Source organism: Salvia splendens, chromosome 15 (assembly GCF_004379255.2).
Source record: "Salvia splendens isolate huo1 chromosome 15, SspV2, whole genome shotgun sequence".
Lineage (NCBI taxonomy): Eukaryota > Viridiplantae > Streptophyta > Magnoliopsida > Lamiales > Lamiaceae > Salvia > Salvia splendens.
In genome coordinates, this window is record NC_056046.1 from 11,806,967 (window position 1) to 11,831,532 (window position 24,566).

At 35.3% G+C, this 24,566-nt stretch overlaps 4 protein-coding genes across 12 annotated transcripts; all 4 read right to left on the minus strand.

Annotated features, from left to right (window-relative positions):
- Positions 1–399: 399 nt before the first annotated feature.
- Positions 400–24,193, minus strand: LOC121768196 (ankyrin-1-like). Of its 2 annotated transcripts, XM_042164590.1 has the most exons (12): positions 3,028–3,300; positions 2,893–2,943; positions 2,656–2,829; positions 2,449–2,580; positions 2,238–2,377; positions 1,840–1,926; positions 1,578–1,703; positions 1,220–1,372; positions 1,049–1,150; positions 790–960; positions 654–721; positions 400–577 (listed from the first exon to the last, which is right to left on the minus strand). In XM_042164590.1, exons 1-12 carry the CDS (start codon positions 3,047–3,049, stop codon positions 499–501), a joined length of 1,305 nt encoding a protein of 434 aa, XP_042020524.1. In that variant the 5' UTR covers positions 3,050–3,300; the 3' UTR covers positions 400–498. The 2 variants fall into 2 exon arrangements, with proteins under 2 accessions (XP_042020524.1, XP_042020523.1); XM_042164589.1 differs by lacking the exons at positions 2,238–2,377; positions 2,449–2,580; positions 2,656–2,829; positions 2,893–2,943; positions 3,028–3,300 and adding exons at positions 23,271–23,410; positions 23,490–23,621; positions 23,696–23,932; positions 24,154–24,193.
- LOC121768199 (ankyrin repeat and SOCS box protein 3-like) lies at positions 4,796–8,847 on the minus strand. Of its 3 annotated transcripts, none has more exons than XM_042164598.1 (12): positions 8,676–8,847; positions 8,544–8,594; positions 8,301–8,474; positions 8,084–8,215; positions 7,865–8,004; positions 7,509–7,595; positions 7,246–7,371; positions 6,845–6,997; positions 6,679–6,780; positions 6,442–6,612; positions 6,306–6,373; positions 4,796–5,178 (listed from the first exon to the last, which is right to left on the minus strand). In XM_042164598.1, the coding sequence occupies exons 1-12, from the start codon at positions 8,695–8,697 to the stop codon at positions 5,172–5,174; spliced, it is 1,233 nt and encodes a 410-aa protein (XP_042020532.1). In that variant the 5' UTR covers positions 8,698–8,847; the 3' UTR covers positions 4,796–5,171. The 3 variants fall into 3 exon arrangements, with proteins under 3 accessions (XP_042020532.1, XP_042020533.1, XP_042020531.1); XM_042164599.1 differs by lacking the exon at positions 4,796–5,178 and adding an exon at positions 5,273–5,291; XM_042164597.1 differs by lacking the exon at positions 4,796–5,178 and adding an exon at positions 6,090–6,235.
- On the minus strand, positions 10,493–12,465 carry LOC121768200. 3 transcript variants are annotated; one of them, XM_042164601.1, is made up of 7 exons: positions 11,880–12,465; positions 11,644–11,786; positions 11,318–11,400; positions 11,148–11,249; positions 10,914–11,081; positions 10,758–10,845; positions 10,493–10,679 (listed from the first exon to the last, which is right to left on the minus strand). In XM_042164601.1, the coding sequence occupies exons 3-7, from the start codon at positions 11,351–11,353 to the stop codon at positions 10,648–10,650; spliced, it is 426 nt and encodes a 141-aa protein (XP_042020535.1). In that variant the 5' UTR covers positions 11,354–11,400; positions 11,644–11,786; positions 11,880–12,465; the 3' UTR covers positions 10,493–10,647. The 3 variants fall into 3 exon arrangements, with proteins under 3 accessions (XP_042020535.1, XP_042020536.1, XP_042020534.1); XM_042164602.1 differs by having other exon boundaries at positions 10,914–11,072; positions 11,318–11,786; XM_042164600.1 differs by having other exon boundaries at positions 11,318–11,786.
- On the minus strand, positions 12,592–15,355 carry LOC121768197 (poly [ADP-ribose] polymerase tankyrase-like). Of its 4 annotated transcripts, none has more exons than XM_042164592.1 (12): positions 15,089–15,355; positions 14,960–15,010; positions 14,696–14,869; positions 14,480–14,611; positions 14,266–14,409; positions 13,989–14,029; positions 13,736–13,855; positions 13,418–13,570; positions 13,256–13,357; positions 13,014–13,184; positions 12,872–12,939; positions 12,592–12,781 (listed from the first exon to the last, which is right to left on the minus strand). In XM_042164592.1, exons 1-12 carry the CDS (start codon positions 15,108–15,110, stop codon positions 12,688–12,690), a joined length of 1,272 nt encoding a protein of 423 aa, XP_042020526.1. In that variant the 5' UTR covers positions 15,111–15,355; the 3' UTR covers positions 12,592–12,687. The 4 variants fall into 4 exon arrangements, with proteins under 4 accessions (XP_042020526.1, XP_042020528.1, XP_042020527.1 ...); XM_042164594.1 differs by having other exon boundaries at positions 13,989–14,075; positions 14,270–14,409; positions 14,765–14,869; positions 15,089–15,354; XM_042164593.1 differs by having other exon boundaries at positions 12,885–12,939; positions 13,989–14,075; positions 14,270–14,409; positions 15,089–15,354.
- Positions 24,194–24,566: the final 373 nt, after the last annotated feature.

The following is a 24,566-nucleotide window of genomic DNA, read 5'->3' on the forward strand; positions in this document are numbered from 1 at the left end:
TAGTTATATAACTTTACCTCTCCATTTACCTTTCCCCTTGGAGATGCCCTAATAGGAGTTATATTTGGTGTTGACACGGGTTTTAAGATATGTAAAGAATAGTGGATTGGAAAAGTTAATGAAATATGAAATCGATTTTTTTATATTGATTTTATATTAAAATGTGAGTGAAGTGAGTTAAGTATAGTTGAGGAAGGGATTATATTTTAGTAACAAAAAAAATAGTTGATCCTTTGGCTACTGCTATAGCAATTGCTTCAAGATAGCAACCCACATGAAGGCAGACACAACAATTGTCTAATTTAGACAATCTACGATGGTCACATTTACAGCGAAATCTAGGAAGAATTTTATTATTAGATATAATGTCACTGCTTGAAGAATAGAGAATAAAAGATGCAGCGCAATTTACGCACAATGTATTATTATTATGAATTAATGTACTCTGACAACTGAATATGATCCAATATTATCTGCCTTCCAAAATATGGGGAAATTCTACGACAGAATACAATTAAGAATGTCGTCCATGCTGCTCATCTGACTCAACCACACAAAGTAATCAAACAAACTCCCTCTGCCACCAAAAACCATAACATGATTAGTTTCAAGAATTGTAGTACACAAAAAACATTAGCAATTAGAGTAGTTACCTAAATGCACGACTGGTTTCCATGCTGTAAGGATCCAACGAGAAGGCAAGGCATGCCATGAGGAATTTCTTCACAAAACACAATCATTACACGTTAGATGACGAATTGATATGTAGTTTGAAGATCACATTAATACCTTGGCTATCTCATTAGCAATTTCTCCTTCATGGTGAGGGAAGGCGAAGTTTGGCTTGAGTCTAATGCATTTCTGAGCATCAAACAGAGCATAAGTGCGTAAACCCATGCGTGCTTCACACACGCTTTGCTTTAAAACCCACGTGGCGTTAGATAAATCAAGCCTTGTAGCCTATGTATGCATCACATGTATTACTTACTACTACACATGTAGCCAGAGCTCTTAGATGACCAACTCACTGAGAAGAAGAAACGTTTACCATTCTATATTTTACGATGGAATGGTTGTATTCCTTATTGATCACATCCTGCTTCCCGCCGAGCTCTAATGCTTCCAAGATGTTTATCATTTTCTTCTTCATCTGCAACATTCAATTGTTTTAAATTCAATTGAAGATGAAAGTGTAGACAATGAAAAAGTAGTTTCTGACCATTGTTTTAAATTCTTCAGAATGAGAGTGCTCGATTATGCCATCGACAGTCCATTTTGGATGATGTACAAGCCGTTTAGTCACTGGAAACAAAATCTCCACAGCTGCACGATTACGCACCATAGCAGCATCCTCAATCGGTTGAAAGATATCCTGAAAGTCGTCATGATCAATACAGTAAGTCAACATCAGGATGAAACAAAGCGAAATATAAGGATACAAATCCATCAAATAAATATTCCACAAGTGGCAAAAAGATTAAACGACAGTTCATTGCTTTTAAAGAAGAATGTCTGAAGATATCCCAAGCAGAAGATGAATCATAGCAGAGTAAAGAAAGAGAAACATAGAATTTAACTGCTTGAAATGAATTTGGATCTGCTTTAGCTTCAAGCAAGCGCTTAAGAAATTTTGTGTCCCCTTCTTTTGCAGCAGATGACAAAGGACTTAAACCAGTGTAATACAAATTTGGGTTTGCACCAGCCTGCAAAGAGAAAGTAAATAACCCATGGTTATGAAAAGCAACTGAAATAGTGAATGACGCATCCGACACAGAGCTAACGAAGCAAGTGCATTGCATAATTTATCTAGAAAGATCTTTTCATTTCACAAAAACATACCTCAAGCAGCACATTGAGGCACTCAAATGAGCGAGACTTGACTGCACATACAAGAGGGGTGTCGGAAACTGCACAATAAAAAGCTAGCTGCAAAATGGAAAGCAGCAAAAGGATTAAACTCACAAGATTATATAATAAACAAATACAATAAATATATTCATAACTGATCAAAAGATCATATCAATATGATTGCCTAAAGTACCAAACTTGACTTGCTAAACAAATTAAACTATTATCCACAGTTCAATGTTTAATGATTTAAGAAAGTTGATTTATAAATAATATATCTCAACCCAAGTGAAATCTGTTAAAGTTAATACAAGAAACAAAAACTGCTGTCCCAACAAAACAAACAATGATTTAATCGAAGACTATCATCGACAAACAGTGCTGCCTACGTTTGCGCCATGAGACAAGAGAGACTTGACAGCCTCAGCATTTCCAAGAGAAACAGCAATTTGTAAAGGTGTTCCATCTACAGAATCAGGATCTGGAAAAGCACCTTCCACCAGCAACAATTCCACAAGCTCCCTATTATCTGAAACCAAACCAACGGATTAGAACTAGTAGTAAAGTCTTTCACAGCATTACAACTACAAAATCACTGACCTTTTAGAACTGCATAGTGCAATGGAGTGAATCCCATAAAATTTGCAAAACCAATTACACCACGATGATTGATGATAAACTTCACAATGTTGATATGTCCCCCTTTGACAGCTTCTGCTAGAGGAGTATCCCCTGAAGCATACAATCCTCAGATCAAACAATTCTAGAATCATATCGAATTAATCAAAATATGGGAAGAAAAAGAACTCTTGTAAGTCGAGGCATCTATATGAACTTTGACGTCCTCTATCAAGAATTTGCAAATCTTAAAATGTCCGATTCCAGCCGCGTGATGCAACACAGTCTGGCCAGTGGAGAAATCGCAGTATTCATCGCAAATTTTCCGGAACTCCCACCCATCGTCAACCTTTCTTCTAATTGCTGCGAAATGAAATGCAGACATTCAAAAAACCAATAATCGGAAATCAAGAAAAGAGACTTCACCTCTAAGTTGTTTAAGGTCTCCATTAGCAACAGCTCCGAATATCGCTGAACCTGCCATTTTTACCAACTGTAAAATTGAATCAAGAAGAGATATGGCGCAAGAAATTGAAACAGAAAGGGAGCTAAGCAAGTTACCATTTTCAGAATTTGAAGCCATGGCATTCAAATTCTTAGAGAATTCAATTTTAACCGCTCCACCTTATTTATAGACTGCCGCCAAAATTGGGCAATCACTTCTTCAGCTGAACATTTTCCTTTTTTTTCTTTAATAAATACCAAAAAGACCAAACCGATTAATCTAATGGCAATAAATGCCAAAATAAAAACTAAACAAATGCAAATGCTTTTGGCAATAATTAGCGGTGGAGCAAGTGTCATTGAAAGTGGTTGTGATTTTTATTTTTGACAGTAAAATATGTGAGAAGAATATGGACAAACTTGTGAGGGTGTAAGTATTTTGAGAGGACTTAAATATCATTGTCAATTAACATTAATATATTTTCTACCCATAATAATTTTGTAGTTATAATAAAAGAATGCGAGATTGGATCATACAAAAATATATGGAGCTAATAGATTAGATAGGAAATTCAAAACCATTGCTTTGCTTTCTTTTCAAAATTTTACGCCGTGCTTAGGAGTTAGGAAAGGAAATCAAATGAGATATGACTGCATCAACTCAGATAATTGATTTATATTTTAACCTTTTTTCTTTGCAAATGATCAAACTTAAAAACTTGTATCCTACCCCAAAAAAGCAGTACTAATTTGAGTTGCCTATTCACAATCAAGAGTAATTTCGATTTGTGAATGATAGATATAAGCTGTCATTCAAAATCAATGGTAATTTCAAGTTGTAAACGACAACCTAAAATGATGCTCGTCCGGGCTAAAACGATCCAATACTATCAATTTTAATCATCAGCTAAAACTCAGAATCTCGTCCGGACTGCTCCTCTGACGATCACCTTGAATATCTCATTCGCAGCAGCAGTTTCTCCTCCGTGGTGAGGGACGGGGACGGGGAGGTCTGGCTTGAGTCTAGTCCATTTCTGAGCATCTAACGTAGCATGAACGCATATACCCTCACGAGCATCTAATTTTGTATCGCCTTCTTTTGCAGCAGATGCCAAAGGACTTAACCTAGAGTAATACAAATTTGGGTGTGCACCAGCCTGCAAAGACAAAGTACTTAATCCAAATACTAACATACTGAATAAGGCATCACATACATATAATAGCAGAGCTAAGGAAGCATAGGAGATTTACATTTGAGTAAAGTCTTATACGAAAAAAAGGCATAATAGCCATAAATGAAACACATCCCCAATCTCAAACCAAGAGACATCAGTGACACAAGACAGGTATTTCTGTTTCACCAAGCATACCGCAAGCACCAAATTCAGACATTCAAATGACCGAGACTTGACTGCACATAGAAGAGGGCTGTCAGCAGCTGCATAATGCAAAGAGGATTAATCTCACAAACTTATGTACAAGAAATATATCAGCATGATTGGCTAAAGTACCAAACTTAACATGAATAACAAATCAAACTATTAACTTATATTCCAATTGAAATCAGTTAAAGGTATTACAGGAAACAAAGGCTGCTGTCCTAACTCCTAATAGGAAGAGTAAAGCAAAGAATGACGTAAACAAGACTATGATCGGCAAACAAGATTGTGCTGCCCACATTTGCGCCATGAGACAAGAGAGACTTGACAGCATCAACATTTCCACGAGAAACAGCAATCTGTAAGGGTGTTCCACCTACAGAATCTGCATCTATAAAAGCACCTTTTTTCTGCAACAATTCCATAAGCTCCATATTATCTGAAACAAAACAAATCAATTAGAGAATAAAACAGTATTAACAAGTCTATCACTACAAAACCCCAACCTTTTAGAACGGCAAAGTGCAACGCAGTGAATCCCTCAATATTTGGAAGACTTACTACAGCATCATGTTTGATGAGAAACTCCACAATTTTGACATGCTCCCCTTTGACAGCTTCTGCGAGAGGGGTATTCCCTGAATCAGTTAATTTAATGGTGTTAGTATACAAGGAATAATTAATTAAACTTGAATGAAAGGAGAAGCGAGAGAACTCTTGTAAGTCATGGCATTGATGTAAACTCTGACGGTCTTTATCAAGAATTTGCAAATCTCAAAATGTCCGATTTCAGCCGCGTGATGCAAGACATTCTGGCCACTGGAGAAGTCACTATATTCATCGCATATTTTCCGGAATTCCAACTCACCAGCAACCTTTTTTCTAATTGCTGCGACCTCACAACGAAAATTACAAATATCAAAAACTCAGAAATCAAGAAATAACAAGAAAAAAAGGCTTCACCCTTGAGTTGGTTAAGGTCCCCACTAGCACCAGCCTCACCTGCCATTTTTACCAAATGTAAGACTTCATGAAGCAACAAGTATACACGGAATCAGTTACCAATTTCAGAGGTAGAAGAATTCATGGTGATCAAGTTCTACCACAAACATGATTGCTAATTTTAATTTTTGCATTATATATTTCCAGAAATTAGAGCGTTTTGTTTTTCATTCTCTTTTTCTTGTCCGTTGTTTTATTCTTTTCATATTCTCATCTATTTTACGCTTTGATAAGATTTAAAATATTCACAAATTTGAGACAAATAGAAAAACAAGATGCATTGAAATAGTAATACTAGCTACTAAAGATCTATAGCATGTCAAATGGAAATAAAAACAATACAAAAGCCTTTGACGACAATGACACAGAGATGTGGGGTCGGGCAGAGTTGACGGAAACCACCATTGGATAAAAACAATACAAAAGCTTCGGATAGGATCGACACAATTTTAATGATCTATGATGGTTACATTTACATTAAGTCAGATCTACGAAATAAGATGGGAGATGATCGATTGACCGACACATTGGTTGTATATATCGAGTGGGAAATTCCGATCCTAGGAATTATTTTATTGGAGATGTCACTAGGCGACAGTTATATATAGTGGAGTATTAATATAATATTAATATTAATTTTATTAAAAAAATTGAGGATCAGTTAAAATGGTAAGAATTAAATTAACATTATAAACTAACGGTCGGAAACATGCAGCACAATTTATGCAGTCGGAAACAAAGACTATTTTCAATGGATTATGAATCAATGTGGAGTAGTAGTAGTAGTAGAATATATGATTGTGACAATTGAATATGATCCAAAATATTATCTCCTCCAAAAAATGGGGAAATTCTGCAATGTTATCTACAATAGTATACAACTCAAAATCTGGTCGGGGCTGCTCATCTGACTCAACCACACAAAGTAATCAAACAAACTACCTCTGCCACCAAAAACCAAAACATAATTAGTTTCAAGAATTGTAGTAAAAACATTAGAATTAGAGTAGTTACCTAAATGCACGACCGGTTTCCGAGTTGTAAGGATCCAACGAGAAGGCAAGGCATGCCATGAGGAATTTCTTCACAAAACACAATCACTAAACGTTAGATGACAAATTGATATGTAATTTGAAGATCACATTAATACCTTGACTATCTCATTAGTCATTTCTCCTTCATGGTAAGGGACGGCGAAGTCTGGCTTGAGTCTAATGCATATCTGAGCATTAAACAGAGAACGATGGCGTAGACCCATGCGCGCTTCACACGTGCTTAGCTTTAATACCCATGTGGGGTTTGACGGATCAAGGTGTGAAGCCTACGCATCACATATATTACTTACTACACATTCCCAATCAACTCACTTAGAGAAAGACAAGTTTACCATTCTATAGTTTATGATGGAATCGTTGTATTCCTTATTGCTCGCATATTGCTTCCCTCTGAGGTCAAGTGTTTCCAAGCAGATTGTCATTTTATTCTCCATCTGCAAATTCAATTGAAGATCAAAGTGTTGCTGAGTTGTACACAATGAGAAATTAATTTCAAACCTTTGTTTTAAATTCTTCAGAATGAGTGTACTCGATTATGCCATCAACAGTCCAATTTGGATAATGTGCAATTTGTTCAGCCAGTGGAAATAAAATCTCCACAGCAGCACGATTGCGCACCATAGCAGCATCCTGAATAGGTTTAGTAATATCCTGCACGTCGTCATTGTCAATACAACACATTATTCTACAAGTGGCAAATAAAGAAGGGTTGGTGTCTGCAACAAGAGACAGGCTGAAGATGAATAATAGCACCAAATAAATATTCCACAAGAGGCAAATGGATTAAACGACAGTTATATTGGTTTTAAAGAAGGATGTCTGCAACAAACGAGGCTGAAGATATCACAAGTAGAAGTTGAAGCATAGCAGAGTAAAGAAAGAAAAACATAGAATTTAACTGATTTAAATGAATTTGGATCTGCTTTAGCTTCAAGCAAACGCTTAAGAAACTTTGTGTCCTCTTCTTTTGCAGCAGATCCCAAAGGACTTAACCCAGCGTAATGCAAATTTGGGTTCGCACCAGCCTGCAAAGAGAGGATAGATTATGAAAAGCAACTGAAATACTGAATGAGGCATCCAATACAAAGCTAAAGAAGATAGATTATCAAGCATAGTTTAGTCGTTATAACAAGATAGATATTTCCATTTCACAAAAACATACCTCAAGCAGCAAATTCAGGCATTCAAATGAGCGAGACTTGACAGCACATAAAAGAGGGGTGTCGGCAACTGCATTATAATAAGATGGCTGCAAAATGGATAGCAGCAAAGGGAAAAATCTCACAAGATTATATAATAAGTGAATACAAGAAATATATTCATAACTTAATCAAAAGACCATATCAGTATGTTTGCCTAAAGTACCAAAGTGTAACCATTTAAGAAAGTTAATTTATAAATGAAACCAGTTAAAGTTATTAGAAGAAACAAAAACTGCTGTCCTAATAACATCCAGAGATGACAAAACAAACAATGATTTGAACAAAGACTATCATCGACAAAGGTTGTGCTGCCCACGTTTGCACCATGAGACAAGAGACACTTGACAGTCTCAGCGTTTCCACGAGAAACAGCAAGCTGTAAAGGTGTTCCATCAACAGAATCACGATCTACCGAACCACCTTCCACCAGCAACAATTCCATAAGCTCCATATTATCTGAAAAAAAAAACAAACCAGACCAAACCAATCGATTAGAGCTTATAACAGCATTACAACTACAAAACCAGCCACTGACCTTTTAGAACTGCATGGTGCAATGGAGTGAATCCCTCAATATTTGCAAAACCATTTACAGCACGATGTTTGATGATAAACTTCGCAGTTTTGATGTTTCCCCCTTTCACAGCTTCTGCCAGAGGAGTATCCCCTGAATCAGTTTTTGGTGTTAGTATACAATCCTCAGATCAAACAATTCAAGAATTAATAACACTATTTTTTGGAAGAAAGAGAACTCTTGGAAGTCAATGAATTTAGAGAAACTTGGACGCCCTCTATCAAGAATTTGCAAATATTAAAATGTCCGATTCTCGCCGCGTGCTGCAAGACATTCCGGCCAGTGGAGAAATCGTAGTATTCATCACAAATTTTCCGGAACTCCCACCCATCATCAACCTTTTTACTAATTGCTGCGAAATTTAAAGTATCAGAATCAGACATTCAAATAACCAATAATAAATCAAGAAAAAAGACTTCACCCTTGAGTTGTTTAAGGTCTCCTTTAGCCCCAGCTTCGAAAATCGCTGGACCTGCCATTTTTACCAACTGTAAAATGAGTTCTCGAATACAATAGGATCAAGAAGAATACAATAGGGAGTTAATCAAGTTACCAATTTCAGAAAAAGAAGCCATGGCGTTCAAATTCTTAGAGAAATCAATTTGAACCGATCCACCTTATTTATGGAGTGCCGCCAAAAATTGTGCAATTCTTCTTCAGGAGATAGTTTAGCTGCTGATCATTTTTTTTCATTTTTTTTCATTTGTAGATAGCGAAATGCCCAAAACTATTAATCCAATGGCAATAAATTAAGATAAATTATTTATTTATAATAAAGAATTACTACATAATTGTAATCATAAAATTCCATGATGAAATTTAATATAGATAATTAAGAAATGAATTAAAGATAGTACAAGTTCCATCCCAACGAATTAAAGATAGTACTCCTTTTCTACTTCAGTTACCAAAACGGCGCAAACATCATTTTCCGTTTACCAATTTTGTAGTTTAAATAACACTCCAGTATTTTAGAATAATTTAATTATTTGCATAGTTAATTGGGTCGAATTTTGGGTTTATACCTTTCAATCTTTGGACTTATTAGAACTATTACAACATGGATAATTAAAAACATTTTTGAATAAAATATTGGCGCAGAAAGATTTTAAGATTGAGAGACATAAATGTCCTACTAATACTCTGATGTTACATGTTATTTTTATCATCATGAGCTTTTTTTTGTTCAACTTTAAAAGGTACATTAGGCAATTATAAATGTACGAAGCGATGACATTTCTTATACATGTCGATTTGACTTCGTCAAATCAACAAAAGTTATTTACTTATTTAGGTGTGGTGGTTGTGGCAACAAAACAATGGGATGTAAGGAACCAGGGCCGGTGGCAAAGACGATGGGCTGGGCATAACCAAGAGTGTTGTTGCAATGGTTGTAGGAGTTGCAACTATTGGTATAATAGGTAAATGCCAATCGATATTTCCTTATCAACTTGAATTGGCGTCCTCTATTTGTGGCCTAGAAGACTGTACAAAGCATCATTTTATTGCAAGAACATACAGAACTTTGATTTCTAAATAACAGTCAGTTCGGTAAGCTTCGTCTCGATTGCCTCTAGGTGGTTAATTTGATCCTTTATTGCCTTCTCTAACACTTGCGCATTTATATTTTGTGTCACCACTAATTTCACATTCATCGCACCAAATTGTTAGAGAAAATAGGCAGATATAGTAATAACAAAAAATAGATGAAAAACAAAATGTATCGAACTAAAATAGACAATAATGAGCAATCCTCTGATGAGGCCCTACTGTGAAATATCATCCTTAAACTAAATTTAAGATTCAAAATTGCTCTTAAACTAGTAGGGATATTATCGTTGAGCTAAATTTAAGATTCAAGATTGTTCTTAAACGTGTAGGGATATCGTCCATTCGTCCTTGAACTAAATTTAAGATTCAAGATTGCTCTTAAACTTGAAATTTAGTACTAGATGATAATTATCAGCAAACTTTGAAGTTTTGGGAGGAAAGGTTCGATGAGTACTTTTTTTCTTCTGATAACATGGTAAGAGTGGACATTTTTTAATTTTGTATGAGTAGATACATTTTGAGTTTAGTATTCGTATATTTTTAATATATACTCCATTTGCTTTGATAAACCTTTACTTAGAGAGAATAATGAACCAAAGGGAAAAAAGATGCAGCACGGTTGATTCAGTTGGCAACAGATATTTAGAATATGAATCAGAAGTAGATGATTGTAATTTGTGACAAAAGAATTACACTATTGTCCAATCTTACCTACTCCACAAAATTAGAGAAATTTTACAGTTCCAAAATCTCGTGGGCCTATCAAAGACCGCTCAAATATATGCTTGTCGGAAACAAATATTTGAAATGGATTATGAATCAAATTCAATGTAGATGACTATATGACTCTGATAATTGAATATTATCATCTACAATATATGGGGAAATTCTACATTGCTAAACAATATGTGCAATGGATTATGAATCAATGAATGTTACTCTACAATAGAATGGTACAACTCAACTCATCTGACTCAACCAAACAAAGTAGTCAAACAAACTAACTCTGCCACAAAAAAACCATAACACAATTAGTTTCAAGAAATGTTTTAGTAACAAAAAACATTAGAATTTGAGCAGCTACCTAAATGCATCACCGGTTTCCATGCTGTGAGGTTCCAACGAGAAGGCAAGGCAAGGCAAGGCAAGGCAAGGCATGGCATGAGGAATTTCTTCACAAAACACAATCATTAAACGATAGATGATGAATTCATATGCAATTTGAAAATCACATTAATACCTTGACTATCTCATTAGCAATTTCTCCATGGTAAGGGACTGGCAAGTCTGGCTTCAGTCTAATGCATTTCTGAGCATCAACCAGAGCATGATTGCGTAGACCCATGCGCGCTTCGCACAAGCTTCGTTTTATTACCCATGTAGGGTTTGATGGTTCAAGCTGTGTAGCCTACGCATCACATAACACATGGCCAAGGATAAGATGAGCAACTCACTAAGAAGAAGAAAAGCTTACCATTCTATAGTTTACGATGGAATGGTTGTATTCCTTATTGCTCGCATCCTGCTCCCCTCTGAGGTCCAATACTGCCAAGCAGATTCTCATTCTCTTCTCCATCTGTGCAACACATGTGATGTGAGAGTGAGAGCGAGAGAGAGAGAGAGAGGGGAAAATTAGTTTCAAACCTTTGTTTTAAATTCTTCAGAATGAATGTACTCCATGATGCCATCAACGGTCTAATTTGGATAATGTGGAAGCCGTGCAGTCACTGGAAACAAAATATCCACAGCTGCACGATTACGCACCATGGCAGCATCCTCAATAGGTTTAATAATATCTTGTGAGTCGTCATTATCAATACAATAAGTGTCCAGTTGATAACATTCATCTACAAGATTAAACGACGGTTCATTGGTTTTAAAGAAGGATGTCTGCAACAAGAGAGGCTGAAGATATCATAAGTAGAAGATGAATCATAGCAAAGTAAATAAAGAGAAACATAGAATTTAACTGATTGAAATGCATTTGGATCTGCTTTAGCTTCAAGCAAACACTTAAGAAATTTTGTATCGCCTTCTTTTGCAGCAGATGCCAAAGGACTTAACCCAAAGTAATACAAATTTGGGTTTGCACCAGCCTGGAAAATCGCTGAACCTGCCATTTCTCGAAGCCCCACAATACATAGAATCAAGAAGAATATACGATTGGCCCAAGAAATTGAAACAGAAAGGGAGCTAATCAAGTTACCAATTACAGAAATTGAAGCAGCCATGGCATTTAAATTCTTTAGAGAATTTGATTTGAACCGCTCCGCCTTATTTATAGACTACCGCCAAAATTGGGCAATGCATTGTCGTAATCACTTCTCCAGGAGATCGTTTAGCAGCTAATCATTTTCCCTTTTTTTTCCTCACCTTTTGTAGCAAAATGCCCTAACCTATTAACCCAATGCCAATAAAACAAAAATTATACGTACCACTACTATAGTCTATAAAGATGCATTTGAAAAAAATTCCTCTTTCTAAAATAAAAACAAAACAAATATAAGTGCTAGAATTCTTATGTTGGAGGGTCCAAAACAAAACAAATGAAAGTGGTTGTGACATTGACAATAAAAGATGTGAGAGAGATATGAACAACAAGAGAGAAACAAAGTATTTTGAAATCATACAATATTTTTTCAATAATAGGAAAGTAGAAGATCGTTGTGGGCAGCATGAATATATAAGGAGCCAGGGCCGGTGGCAAAGACGATGGGCTGGACATAACCAAGCATGTTGTTACAATTCAGGTTTGCTCTTAAACTTGTAAGGACTTGTTTATATCATATTTGTACGCAAACGTTTAAATTTCGGGTGGAAAAAGGTTCACTTATACAGACTCATACTAATTTTATATTTTAAATTCTAGAATAATATGAGAAAATTGCGAATTGCAGAGGTAACAATAACAAACATGGTAAGAGTGGAAAATTTGTAACTTTTTTATGATTGGCAACAAATATTTGCAATGGAATATGAATCAAATGTATTACATGAGCGTGACAAAAGAATTACTATGATCTAAAATTGGGGAAATAATACAAGTCCAAAATCTCGTGGGGGCTGCTTATCTGACACAACAAGGCAAACCAATCAAACAAAGTAAATCTGTCAACAAAAAACACAACACTATAAGTAACACAAATTGTAATTTTAGTAACAAAGAAATGAAAGAATTTTTAGAATTTGTATAGACACCCCAATGCAATACAGGCTTCGTTGTTGTGAGGATCCAACGAGAAGGCAAGGCCTGCCAAGAGGAATTTCTTCACAAACACAAGCATTAACTGTTAGATGATGAATTGATACCAGTGATGCAGATACGGAGTTTGATGATCACCTTGAATATCTCATTGCCTCCTCTGTTTAGATGAACGGGGTCGGGGAGGTCTGGCTTGAGTCTAAACCATTTCAGAGCATCTATAACTGCGTAACTGCCTAAACCCAAGTGAGCTTCCCACAAGCTTCGCTTTGATATCAATGTGGGGTTATATGGATCAAGATGACTAGCCTACGCATAATGCATCACATATATTATTTACAGACGAGATGATCAACTCACTTAGAAGAACAAAAGTTTACCATTTTATATTTCATCATTGCCTGGTGGTATTCCTTCTTGCTTGCGTCATGCATGCCTCCGAGCTTTAGTTCAGTCAACTCCATTCTCAGTTTCTCCTCACTCTGCAAGATATGTGATGAGAGAGAGAGGAAGGCTGATACAATGTAAAAGTAGTTTCAGACCGTTGTTCTAAAGTCTTCTGAATCAATGTACTCGATTATGCCATCAACAGTCCAGTTTGGGTAATGTGCAATTCGTTCAGTCACTGGAAACAAAATCTCCACAGCTGCACGATTATGCACCATAGCAGCTTCCTCAATAGGTTTAAAGATATCCTGTCATTATCAATACAAATCGAGATATTAGGACAGAACGCACCAAATTTATATTCTTTGAGTTTTAAAAAGACACGAGAATTAGTTGGTTTCAAAGAAGGATGTCTGCAACAAGAGACAGGCTGAAGATATCACAGGTAAATAAAGGGAAACATAGAGATTAACTAAGGAATTTGGATCTGATCCAGCTTCAAGTAAACGCTTGAGAAATTTTGTGTCGCCTTCTTTTGCAGCAGATGCTAAAGGACTTGGCCCTCCGCAATACAAATTTGGGTCCGCATCAGCCTGCAAAGAGAAAGTACTTCTTAACCGATATGATAACACTTGAAAAGCAATTCAAGAAACCTGTAAATGAGGAACAGAGCTAAAGAAACCTGAGATATTTCCTTTCGAGTATTTCCATTTCACAAAAGCATACCTCAAGCAGCAAATTCAGGCATTCAAATGAGCGAGACTTGACTGCACATACAAGAGGGGTGTCCAAAACTTCAAAATAAAAATTGGTCTACAAAATGGAAAGCAGCAAAGGGATTATCTCACAAGATTATATTAAGTCAAAGGATCAGATCATTGTGATTAGCTAAAGAACCAAACTTCACATGTTATACAAATCAAAAGTTTAACAATTGTATGACAGAAAAACTGCTGGACTAATAACAAACAATGATTTAAACAAGACTGAAGGTTGTGCTTGCCCACATCTGCGCCACGAAACAAGAGAGCCCGGACAGCCTCAACATTTCCACGAGAAATAGCAATTTGTAAAGGTGTTCCATGTGCAGAATCTACTTCTACTAAAGCACCTCCCACCAGCAACATTTCCACAAGCTCCTTATTATCTGAAACAACACCAATTAATTTGAGAATATAGCACTATTAGCAAAGTGCTACAACTACAAAATCAGTGACCTTTTAGAAGTGCATAGTGCAACGGAGAAACTCCCACAATATTTGGAAGACTAATTTCAGCACCATGTTTGATGAGAAACTCCACAATTTTGACATGTCCCCCATTCGCAGCTTCTGCCAGAGGAGTAACCCCTGAATCAGTTAGATTGTGTCAGTATACAAGAATCATAGTATCAAAATAGCATAATTATCGCAAGAAGAAGCGAGAGAGAGAACTCTTATAAGTCAAGGCATTTATATAAACTTTGACGTTGTTAATCAAGAATTTGCAAATCTCAAAATGACCAATTTCAGCCGCGTGATGCAAGACATTCCGGCCAGTGGAGAAGTCACTATATTCATCGCATATTTTTTGGAACTCCCACTCATCATCAACCTTTTTTCTGATTGCTTCGACCTCACAACCAAATTAAAAAGTATCAGAATCAGACATTCTAAAAAAATCAAGAAATTGGGAAATAACAAGAAAAAAGACTGCACCCTTAAGTTGGTTAAGGTCTCCAGTAGCACCAGCCTCAATAATGGCTGCACCTGCCATTTTTACCGATTGTAAAATGAGTTCTCGAACCCCAAGAAATTGAAACAGAAAGGGTTTTGTAATCAACTTACCAATTTCAGAAGTAGAACCCATGGCGTTCAACTTCTTAGAGAAACGTGATTACTACTAATTCTTTAACCAAATCCACCAAAAATCGTGATAATTTCTCTTCTTCCTCTGTTTTGATTACTATGATCAAGAACCACGCACGCAAGTGTGATATGCAGGTCATGAGCGTGTTGGAGATACAATAGTAAAAAAAATCGGAATTAGTGCTCACAACTTTTATGGATCTTATATGGAGCAAATTTGTTTCTGCATTTATTTCTTTCAAGAAATTTGTTTCTGCACTTCTTTAAACAACCATATAGTTGATCACTTATTTTAGCTTATTTTTTCCTTTTTTGGATTCTTTTCGTTTTTCTTTTTATTAATGTTTTATTCAAGTTTTAAATAAAATATTCATATCAGAAAATTAATCAATTGCAAGAGTGTAACGCCTGCCCTTTCATGCCCCAAGTGTTTTGGGAAAATAACTTATTAGTAAATTATTCATACTTAATCCCTTTTGGCTTTCACCATGCGTTGTGATCAAGTATAACACTCGAAGAACGTATCGAGTGGTGAATGAAAAATAGTTCTCTGTCGTTTTGAGTATCAGACGTTTCAATAATCCATAGTCTTCAAATAAAAGTTCATCAAAGTTTTACAACGAGATAAAACCAAAGTTTCAAATAACAACGAATCGTCGGACTTCACAAGGGACCGTGCCACGCCGGGCAGCCCAGACAACCGCGTTGCACGCCTATGGACTTTCTTTCTAGATCACCACGTTATGTTCCCGGTACCTACACGATCTTTTTTACATCAAATCAAGATAAGACGTTCCACGAAATCACATCAAATCAAACTGACCCACGTTTATAGCCATCATTTTAGAAGACAACAAAACATAACATTTTTGCTAATTTGGTAATGAGAATGATTGATGTGACTACTTATTCGTTTTAGTAAAAAGTTCTTACCCATTAGACAATGCATTTCCTCCGTAATCAAGCTTTTATCCATGAAATTTCATGCACCAACTTCTTCTATAAATACTAATTTTTCAAATCATTTATTAATTTTTCATCTTGAGCCCACTTTGAATATGCAACCCAATCATCCACGCCAGATTAATTCTTTTCAGTTTTCATGACAAAGAAAAGATGTATAAGATGTAAAATTAATTTTTTCAACCTTCTTCATTTCTTTTATATACTTTTGTAACACTTCGAATTCCATAGGCCATTTTAAACTCGCATCAAAGAAAATAAATATTGGAGTGTTCAAACGTGCATGAATGATAAATTGGAATACAAATTAATCACTAGAAATGCTGCATACAAATTCTAATTATTGTGTATTCAAATTATAAAGCACTAAATATTCAGATGATACTCGGATACAATCTAATTAAAGCTGCCATGAAGCATATTTCTTCAAAGATGACCCGGGGTCATCAAGTGCCAAATAAATACCACCGTTCTTCGCCACAAGCACATTTAAGGAATTAGTAAGATTGTAACTTCGACCTTTGTAAACATCGAAAGCTATTTGCTTCGAACTCCACCAAAAATGACAAAAGAATAAAGTAGTGCCCCCAATATTAAGGCAGAACTTCCACGAATAATTTTCATCTACATTGATTTTATGAAACCCTAAATCGTCATCACCGGATGCACAGTGCAATGTTAAAGGTTCGGACTTTTCCGGGAGAAGATTTATAACACGAACCCTATTATCAGTTTTTCGGAACAAGCAGCCTTGAGCAGCAAATGACTGCAAAATGATTGGTATCACAGAAACAGCTAAATAAGTCTTAGACATGTTAAAAATGAGAGAGGATAAGATGATTAAAAAATTCACCCCGTTGATTTCATTATATAGGCAAAAAAAGTTTACTTGCTAAAAACAAATTTAGCTCATTAGATGTTATACATCTTACATCGACTCATTATTATATTATTATCAATTTAGGATATATTAAATTATGAGATTGTTTTAGTTGGAGTGGATGACTATGACTAATTATCATATGATTATCCATATAGAATTAAGTTATATTAAGTTTATGCATTTCACTTTCGGTTAGACAATTTCCTCTAATCCAAATCAATGAGAAGATTAAGAAAATATTAGTTTCCTCTAATATTATTTTTACAGCTATGTGATGGACCAAAATTGATTAATTAGAATTTTTTTTGATAATTTACCTTTATTAAAATTTTTAATCGTATCATTAGAATTTGTAGTTATATACTCCATTCGTCCTGAAACGCATGAACAATTTTATTTTTAGTTTATCTCTGAAAAGTATAAACATTCTAATTTTAGAATCTTTTTTTTAATGAGGTGAGACCTATTATCACTAACAATACTTCAATTATATTTTATTTTTTTCTATCTCTTTCTTATTTTATCAATTATGGATCGAAATTTGTATCAATCCAAATGTTAACATTAACCATAGAAATTGCTTCAAGGTCAAAATGCCATTCAGGGACTATTTTTCATAGAATTCCAAGAATATAACGATGATAAATTAAGAGTAATAATTATTGTATTAGCAAGTAACTATCACCCACGTCCTCATGATCACGTAACCGTCACTTATTCTTGCATTCCAATAATATAAAATTAATTTGATTAAGTGGCATTTATGATTGAACATTTAAATTGTCACCGTTAACAATATTCTATATACACTACTCTCTCTATTTTTCAATATGTGGTATTTATAGATCTTGTAATTTTTTATATTCTTTTCTTTTAATAAAATGACATTATTTCTAAATCAATCCAACAATATATGCTAAAATTATATTTGTTCCGTCCACCAATAAGTGTCTAATTTTGTCATTTTCGCATTTCCACCAATAAATGTCTCATTTGTTTTTAGGCTAGTACTTTTGGTAATTGGCCCCACATTCCACTAACTTTATTTCACTCACATTTTACTATAAAACTAAAAGAACTCACTTTCTCACCTCACCTTCCAACTACTTTTTCCCCTCATTTTCTACTATATTTCTTAAAACTTGTGTCCCACCTCATTAGAAAATAGTTTTCAAAATTAGAAAGGGTACATTCTTATGGGACGGATTAAAAAGGAAAGAGTGCATATTCTTGTGGGACGGAGGAAGTAATTAATATAAATTGCAGTCAATTAATTTATGATAAGATCAATGTGTAAAAAATCATTAACTTTGATATTAAATGCATGTTTGACATTCTGCCAAATATTAGGCATGAAGTAAATTTTGTAGATTGTTGGCGTTGTGGTTTGGTGTAATTGCATATCATATTATCAATGTATATTAGAATTCACTAATTTCACAATTAAATAGTAACCTTTTGTCATTCCTCACGTGCTATACTAAGTACTACTAGCATTTTTCAGATAATTGTAACGATCATAAAGGCATTTATCATCATGGAGACGTAGGCGACCATTACTTGCTAATACAATAATTATTACTATTAATTTATCATCGTCACATTCTCATTTCGAATTCCATGTATGAAAAATAGTCCCTGAATAGCATTTTGACCCCTGAAAGGTCTTCTTGGTCTATGTGTTTTCCCGATGCTTTAAAGGTGTAGTTTTTGAAACTGAAGCAGTCCTATCTATGTTGTCAAGATTTATTCTCCCAACTTGTATGATCTCAGTCAAGGTCTTGGTTTAGCTATATTTTGATCAATAAATCTATGTGACAGAATTTTGTACAATAAAAAACTGGTTTATTTGTGCATTTATTAAAACATATGGGTGCATATATAGTACATGGAACGTGCATAATATTATAGTCATATATTAATGATTTGTGTATAATTTTTTTTTCTTTTTCGGAACCATAAAATATAATTAATGCATACTTTAATTCAAATTTGAAAAGTAATATAGAGGCAATTCAAATATAAAAAAAATAATTGAAAATGAGGATGAAGACTAATCAAGTGTTTTTAACTTATCCCCAAACTACACTTATTATTTTAATATATATTTAATACATCAAATTACTAATAGTATAACTTATTTTGGTTGTACAAAATTTGGCTGTTTATCATCACTCTATTTTGATAGCAAATGTGATTTACGGATTACGCTTGAAAAAGTGTTTACTTATCTTATTGGCTTTTGACTTTGATTCCATTTATTCTTCTATTTCAATTATAACCAATACTTCTACTTTTAGATCATGCGTTTTAAGAAATACTACTTCTTTCATCCCATCTAAGTTGATTCATATTCTCTTTTGGAATGTCCCAATAAAGTTGTGTCATTTCATTTTTTATCAAAAATAAAATACATCTAATCATTTTTACTTTATTTCATCACCTACTTTACTTACTTTCTCTTAGCTTCAGTGGGTGGTCTATAATTCAACCACTGCAGTCAACGTCGGGTCGGGTTTCTCGAACTTGGCCTCTGTAGACAGCACCTCCACAGAGTCTATGATCTTCGCAGTTAGGGGTGTGCATTCGGGTTTCGGTTCGGTTTTTTGCCAAAACCGAACCAAAACCGAAAAACCGAATTTAGTTCAAAATCCAAACCGAACCGAACCCGAAAAGCCGAAAAAACCGAAACCGAAAAACCGAAAACCGAACTTAAAAAACCGAAAAACCCGAACAAAACCGAAAAACCCGAAAAAAAAACCGAAAAACCTGAAAAAAATAAATATATATTTATATGTGTATTTTATATTATTTTATATATAATAATAGAATATATATATAATATAAAATTAATAATACATATAATATATATTATATAGTAGAATAGATTAAAAGAATATATATATATATATTATATAATATAATATATTAAATTAATAGAATATATATATATAATTCGGTTTTTTGGTTTTTCGGTTTTTTTCTTCGCCCGAACCAAAAAACCGAATTTTTTTTATTTTTAAAACGAACCGAACCGAAAAACCGAAAAAACCGAACCGAATTTCAAAATTTCGGTTTGGTTCGGTTCGGATATTCGGTTTCTGGTTTTTTTGCTCACCCCTATTCGCCGTGCACGCCACAATTACAATCAGATGTGACGCCATCGCCACAGCTGGGATTGCGTCCAGGAACTTACCGTGGTGCCAAAACTCGGTCTCCAGCAAGCCCTTGAGTGTCTCGGTGCTTCCTTCGCGTCCGCGATGTGTATCTCGCTGTACAAGGACGACTTCATCGTCCGAAGCCCGATCGCAACCTCCTTTAGGGATAAGCCGCACTCGAAGCTGATATATGTGCATTAGTCTCGGATCTTCATTCGGATCTCCAATGGCGTCTGCACGTCCGAGACGAGGTAGCAGTTGAGCGCTTCAATCTTGTAGGCTCATTCCTGGGTAGCCGATCCGATCACGAGGTACTGGTCCCATGGGTGACAGCACCGGAACTTCTTGTGCCTCGGCTCCCACCTCGCAAAATTGGCCTACACGAGCTATTAATTTAGTAAACATCAAATTTCAAGCACTATCTCTAAATAGACTACTTACCAGTGAGTCCTCCTTGGCTTTGTATTAGAGTACACTCTTGTAATCTTTGAGTACCTCTATATCATCGTCGTGTGATTCTTGGAAGTACACACCGCCGAAAGCTAATACAAAGAGAAACAAATAATTATTAGATCAATAAAACATTAAATTTCATCAAAAAAATACATGACATTTTTAGTCCGTTTTCGGTAATCTTCTATGCGTTGTTAACCATTCTAAGGACGAAAGCGTAAGTAGCAAAGATCTCAAAATCAATGGCAAATTTGAAGCACCGTGCGAATTTCAAGTATTTCAAACATCGTGCGAATTTCAAGTCATTTTCACCCATGACATTTTCAGTTCGTTTTCGGTCATCTTCCTTATATTGTTAACCATTCTAAGGACAAAAATGACGCAAGTAGCAAAGATCTCAAAATCAAACGAATTACAATACGACACTCGGTTCAGTCCTTTCTCCAGCGTCGCTCCTGCAAAATTGTTACGCCATTTTTAAGATGAAATGAGAAATCATTTAACCACGGTATACTCGAATACGCCCATGACGGTCGTGATGGTCAATAATCCGTCGACGCCCGATGCTTGGAAGAAGACGCCGTAGTAGTAGAGGAGAGAGAGTGCGGTTGTGGCTAGCCCGACTTTGCCTGCATGTGCTACTCTTTTATAACTCTACCAGCTGAGTGGAGTACATCAATTCATATGTATAACTCTTTTATAATCTAGTACCTAGTATTTGATTAGGTTTCATTTTATCAAAATAATTATTTATAAAAATTTGAAAAATCTAAAATTATTTTGATATACACGATTGATTGATAACTTATCAGATTTTTATTCAACAGGACTGGAACTGGGAACAAATTTCTAATCAAGTAGTATGATCTACTAGCATGTTGTTAACATTCTTTTTAGTTTCTAGGTTCAATCATCATACAGGTCGGGTTTATCAAGAACATGGTGAAGGAGAAATACAAAAATGGATCTGTTTTACCTTTCAACACATATGCGAGGACCTGGATTCTTTGGAAGCCAATTATACCCTATGCATTGATAGCACCAATTATACATTGTATTTCGTCTTCATAAAACAAAGAAAGAGATTGATAGTATATGAGTTTGGCAATGGAATATGATGCAATATTATCTACTCCAAAAAACATGGGGAAATTCTACAGTGTTAATCATCACAGCTAAAACTCAAAATCTCTTCGGCGCTGCTCATCTGACTCAACCAAGCTAAGTAATCGAACATAGTAATTCTGCAACCAAAAACCAAAACACTACTATTACTTACACACATATTCTACCTGTATATTTTGGTAACAAAAAAATATATAAGTATTTACCTTAATGCATGACACTTTTTTCTTTCGTAAGGATTCAACGAGAAGGCGAGCCCTGCCTTGAGGAATTTCTTCACAAACACAATCATTAAACATTAGATTACGAATGCATAGCACTGAAGCAGATATGGAGTTTGACGATCACCTTGAATATCTCATTCGCTGCAGCAGCATTGTCTCCTCTGTGGTAAGGGACGGGGCAGTGTGGCTTGAGCCTAAAGCATTGCTGAGCATCTAACAGAGCATTAATGCTTTTATGCGTGCGTGCTTCCCACATGCTTCGCGTCGATACCCATGTGGCGTTAGATGGATCAAGATGAGAAGCCTGCGTATCACATATATTATACTTACTAAACATGGCTGCCAACTCATTAGGAAGAAGACGAGTTTACCATTCTATAATGAAAGATTGCTCGGTAGTAATTCTTATTGCCCGCATCAAGCAACCCTCCAAAGTCTATTGCACTCAAGCGCTTTGTCAATTTCTCCTGACTCTGCAAGATATGTGATGAGAGATCAAAGTGTTGTTGAGTTGTGACACAATGAAAAAGTAGTTTCAGACCATTTTTTTATATTCTTCAGAATGAGTGTACTCGATTATGCCATCAACAGTCCAATTCGGATAATGTGCAAGCCGTTCAGTCACTGGAAACAAAACCTCCACAGCTGCACGATTATGCACCAAAGCAGCTTCCTCAATTGGTCTATGTATATCCTGAAAGTCGTCATTAGCTATACAAATAAGTGTCCTGTTGATAACATCAGGATGAAACAACAAGATCCAAAGAAGGTAATAAACAAAGGGAAACATAGAAATTAACTGTCAGATGAATTTGGATCTCCTTTAGCTTTAAGCAAATACTCAAGAAATTTTGTGTCGCCTTCTTTTGCAGCACATTGCATAGGACTTAATCCAGCAACATAAAAATTTGGGTCTGCTTTACCCTGCAAAGGATTTCCATTTGATTAAATGCACTAAACATGGAATCATTTATCACAAAACAACATACTTCAATCTCTAACAGAAAATTAAACAAGACAGGCATTTCCATTCCACCAAACATACCTCAAGCAGCAATTTCAGGCATTCAAATGAACGAGACTTGACTGCACATACAAGAAGGGTGTCCACAACTGCACAAGAAAAATTTGGCTGCAAAATGGAAAGCAGCAAAGGGATATTGATCTCACAAGATTATATATTCATAAGTTAATACAGTAGCCAAAAGATCATATCAGTGTGTTTGGCTAAAATTTAATGATTTAAGAATATTTCTCAAACCCCAAGTGAAAGTTATTACAAGAAACAAAACAAACAATGATTTAAACAAGATTATTATCAGCAAAAAGTGCAACTGAAAGTTGTGCTTGCCCACGTTTGCGCCATGAGACAAGAGAGACTTGTCAGCCTCAGCATTTCCACGAGAAGCAGCAACTTGTAAAGGTGTTCCGTCTACAGAATCTGTCTCTATATGAGCACCTTTTATCCGCAACAATTCCACAAGCTCCTTATTATCTGATACAAAACCAATCAATGAGAGCTTAAAACACTACTACTAGCTTTAAAAATTTACAACTACCACAAAACTACTGACTGTTTAGAGCTGCATAGTGCAACGCAGTGAATCCCTCAATATTTGGAAGACTAATTTCAGCACCATGTTTGACGAGAAACTCCACAATTTTGACATGTCCCCTTTTGGCAGCTTCTGTCAGAGGAGTATCCCCTGAATCAGTTTAAGGTGTTAGTATACAATCCCTTTTGTTCTATTCAAAATTAATAAGAGTATTAAAGCACTGCCTGTTTTTATCAAAATAGCATAAATATCCAAAGAAGAAGCGAGAGAGCAGAGAGAGAGAGAACTCTTGTAAGTCAAGACATCAATATCAACTCTGACGGTGTTTATCAAGAATTTGCAAACATCAAAATGTCCGATTCCAACCGCGTGATGCAAGACACTCCGGCCAGTGGAGAAATCGCTGTATTCATCGCAAATTTTCCGGAACTCCCACTCGTCATCAAACTTGTTTCTAATTGCTGCGAAATTAAAAGTATTGGAATCAGACATTCAGAAAAATCAAGAAAAAGGTCTAGAATTGACAAGAAAAAAGCCTCAACCCTTAAGTTGGTAAAGGTCTCCACTTTCACCAGCTTCGATAATCGATGCACCTGCAAAATGCGTTCTTGAAGCCCCACACATACACACGCAACGCATGGATCATGAAGTATACACGAAGAGGGTTTTCAAATTAGCTTACCAATTTCAGAAGAAGAATCCATGGCGCTCAATTTCTTAGAAATCTGTGCTTCTATTTTAACCTCAACTAGAAAATTAAGTTTTAATTTATTATTTTAAAAAGTAGTAGTAATTATATTAATAATAATAAGTACTATTAAAAAAAATCAAGTTCTCATGCATGTGATGAGACATTCTTTACTATCAAAGGGAATGGTGGTTAAGTTATTCTTCTATTTCTATCTAGCATGAATGCGAATGTATGTAATTAGACAGACTTGGTACGTAATGGTCTTTGCGGTCTTGTTTATAATCAAACTTATGGTATTCTTATTATTGTTTCACTTGGTTTTATTGGTATATTTATACTAGTAAAAGTACTTGTAAATAAACATTGTAGGAGTACATGAAAACTTTGATCAATTAAACCTGTAA

What these genes read in the sequence shown, in the direction of transcription:
- LOC121768199 (XM_042164597.1), bottom strand. Translation starts at nt 8,697, where the DNA reads ATGGCTTCTTTTTCTGAAATTG. An exon ending in GCACCATGCAGTTCTAAAAG is followed by an intron (nt 8,005 to 8,083) that starts GTCAGTGGCTGG and finishes TTTTTTTTTCAG; the next exon opens with ATAATATGGAGCTTATGGAA. An exon ending in TCTTGTCTCATGGTGCAAAC is followed by an intron (nt 7,596 to 7,864) that starts GTGGGCAGCACA and finishes TCCATTTTGCAG; the next exon opens with CCATCTTATTATAATGCAGT.
- LOC121768200 (XM_042164601.1), bottom strand. Translation starts at nt 11,353, where the DNA reads ATGGAGTACATTCATTCTGAAGAATTTAAAACAAAG. An exon ending in CCATCGTAAACTATAGAATG is followed by an intron (nt 11,082 to 11,147) that starts GTAAGCTTTTCT and finishes TGTGATGCGTAG; the next exon opens with GCTACACAGCTTGAACCATC. An exon ending in GAAACCGGTGATGCATTTAG is followed by an intron (nt 10,680 to 10,757) that starts GTAGCTGCTCAA and finishes TTTTTGTGGCAG; the next exon opens with AGTTAGTTTGTTTGACTACT.
- LOC121768197 (XM_042164591.1), bottom strand. Translation starts at nt 15,110, where the DNA reads ATGGGTTCTACTTCTGAAATTG. An exon ending in GCACTATGCACTTCTAAAAG is followed by an intron (nt 14,410 to 14,479) that starts GTCACTGATTTT and finishes GTGTTGTTTCAG; the next exon opens with ATAATAAGGAGCTTGTGGAA. An exon ending in GCCTGAATTTGCTGCTTGAG is followed by an intron (nt 13,856 to 13,988) that starts GTATGCTTTTGT and finishes TTCTCTTTGCAG; the next exon opens with GCTGATGCGGACCCAAATTT.
- LOC121768196 (XM_042164589.1), bottom strand. Translation starts at nt 24,175, where the DNA reads ATGGATTCTTCTTCTGAAATTG. An exon ending in TCTTGTCTCATGGCGCAAAC is followed by an intron (nt 1,927 to 23,270) that starts GTGGGCAAGCAC and finishes TCCATTTTGCAG; the next exon opens with CTAGCTTTTTATTGTGCAGT. An exon ending in CTGAAGAATTTAAAACAATG is followed by an intron (nt 1,151 to 1,219) that starts GTCAGAAACTAC and finishes TGAATGTTGCAG; the next exon opens with ATGAAGAAGAAAATGATAAA.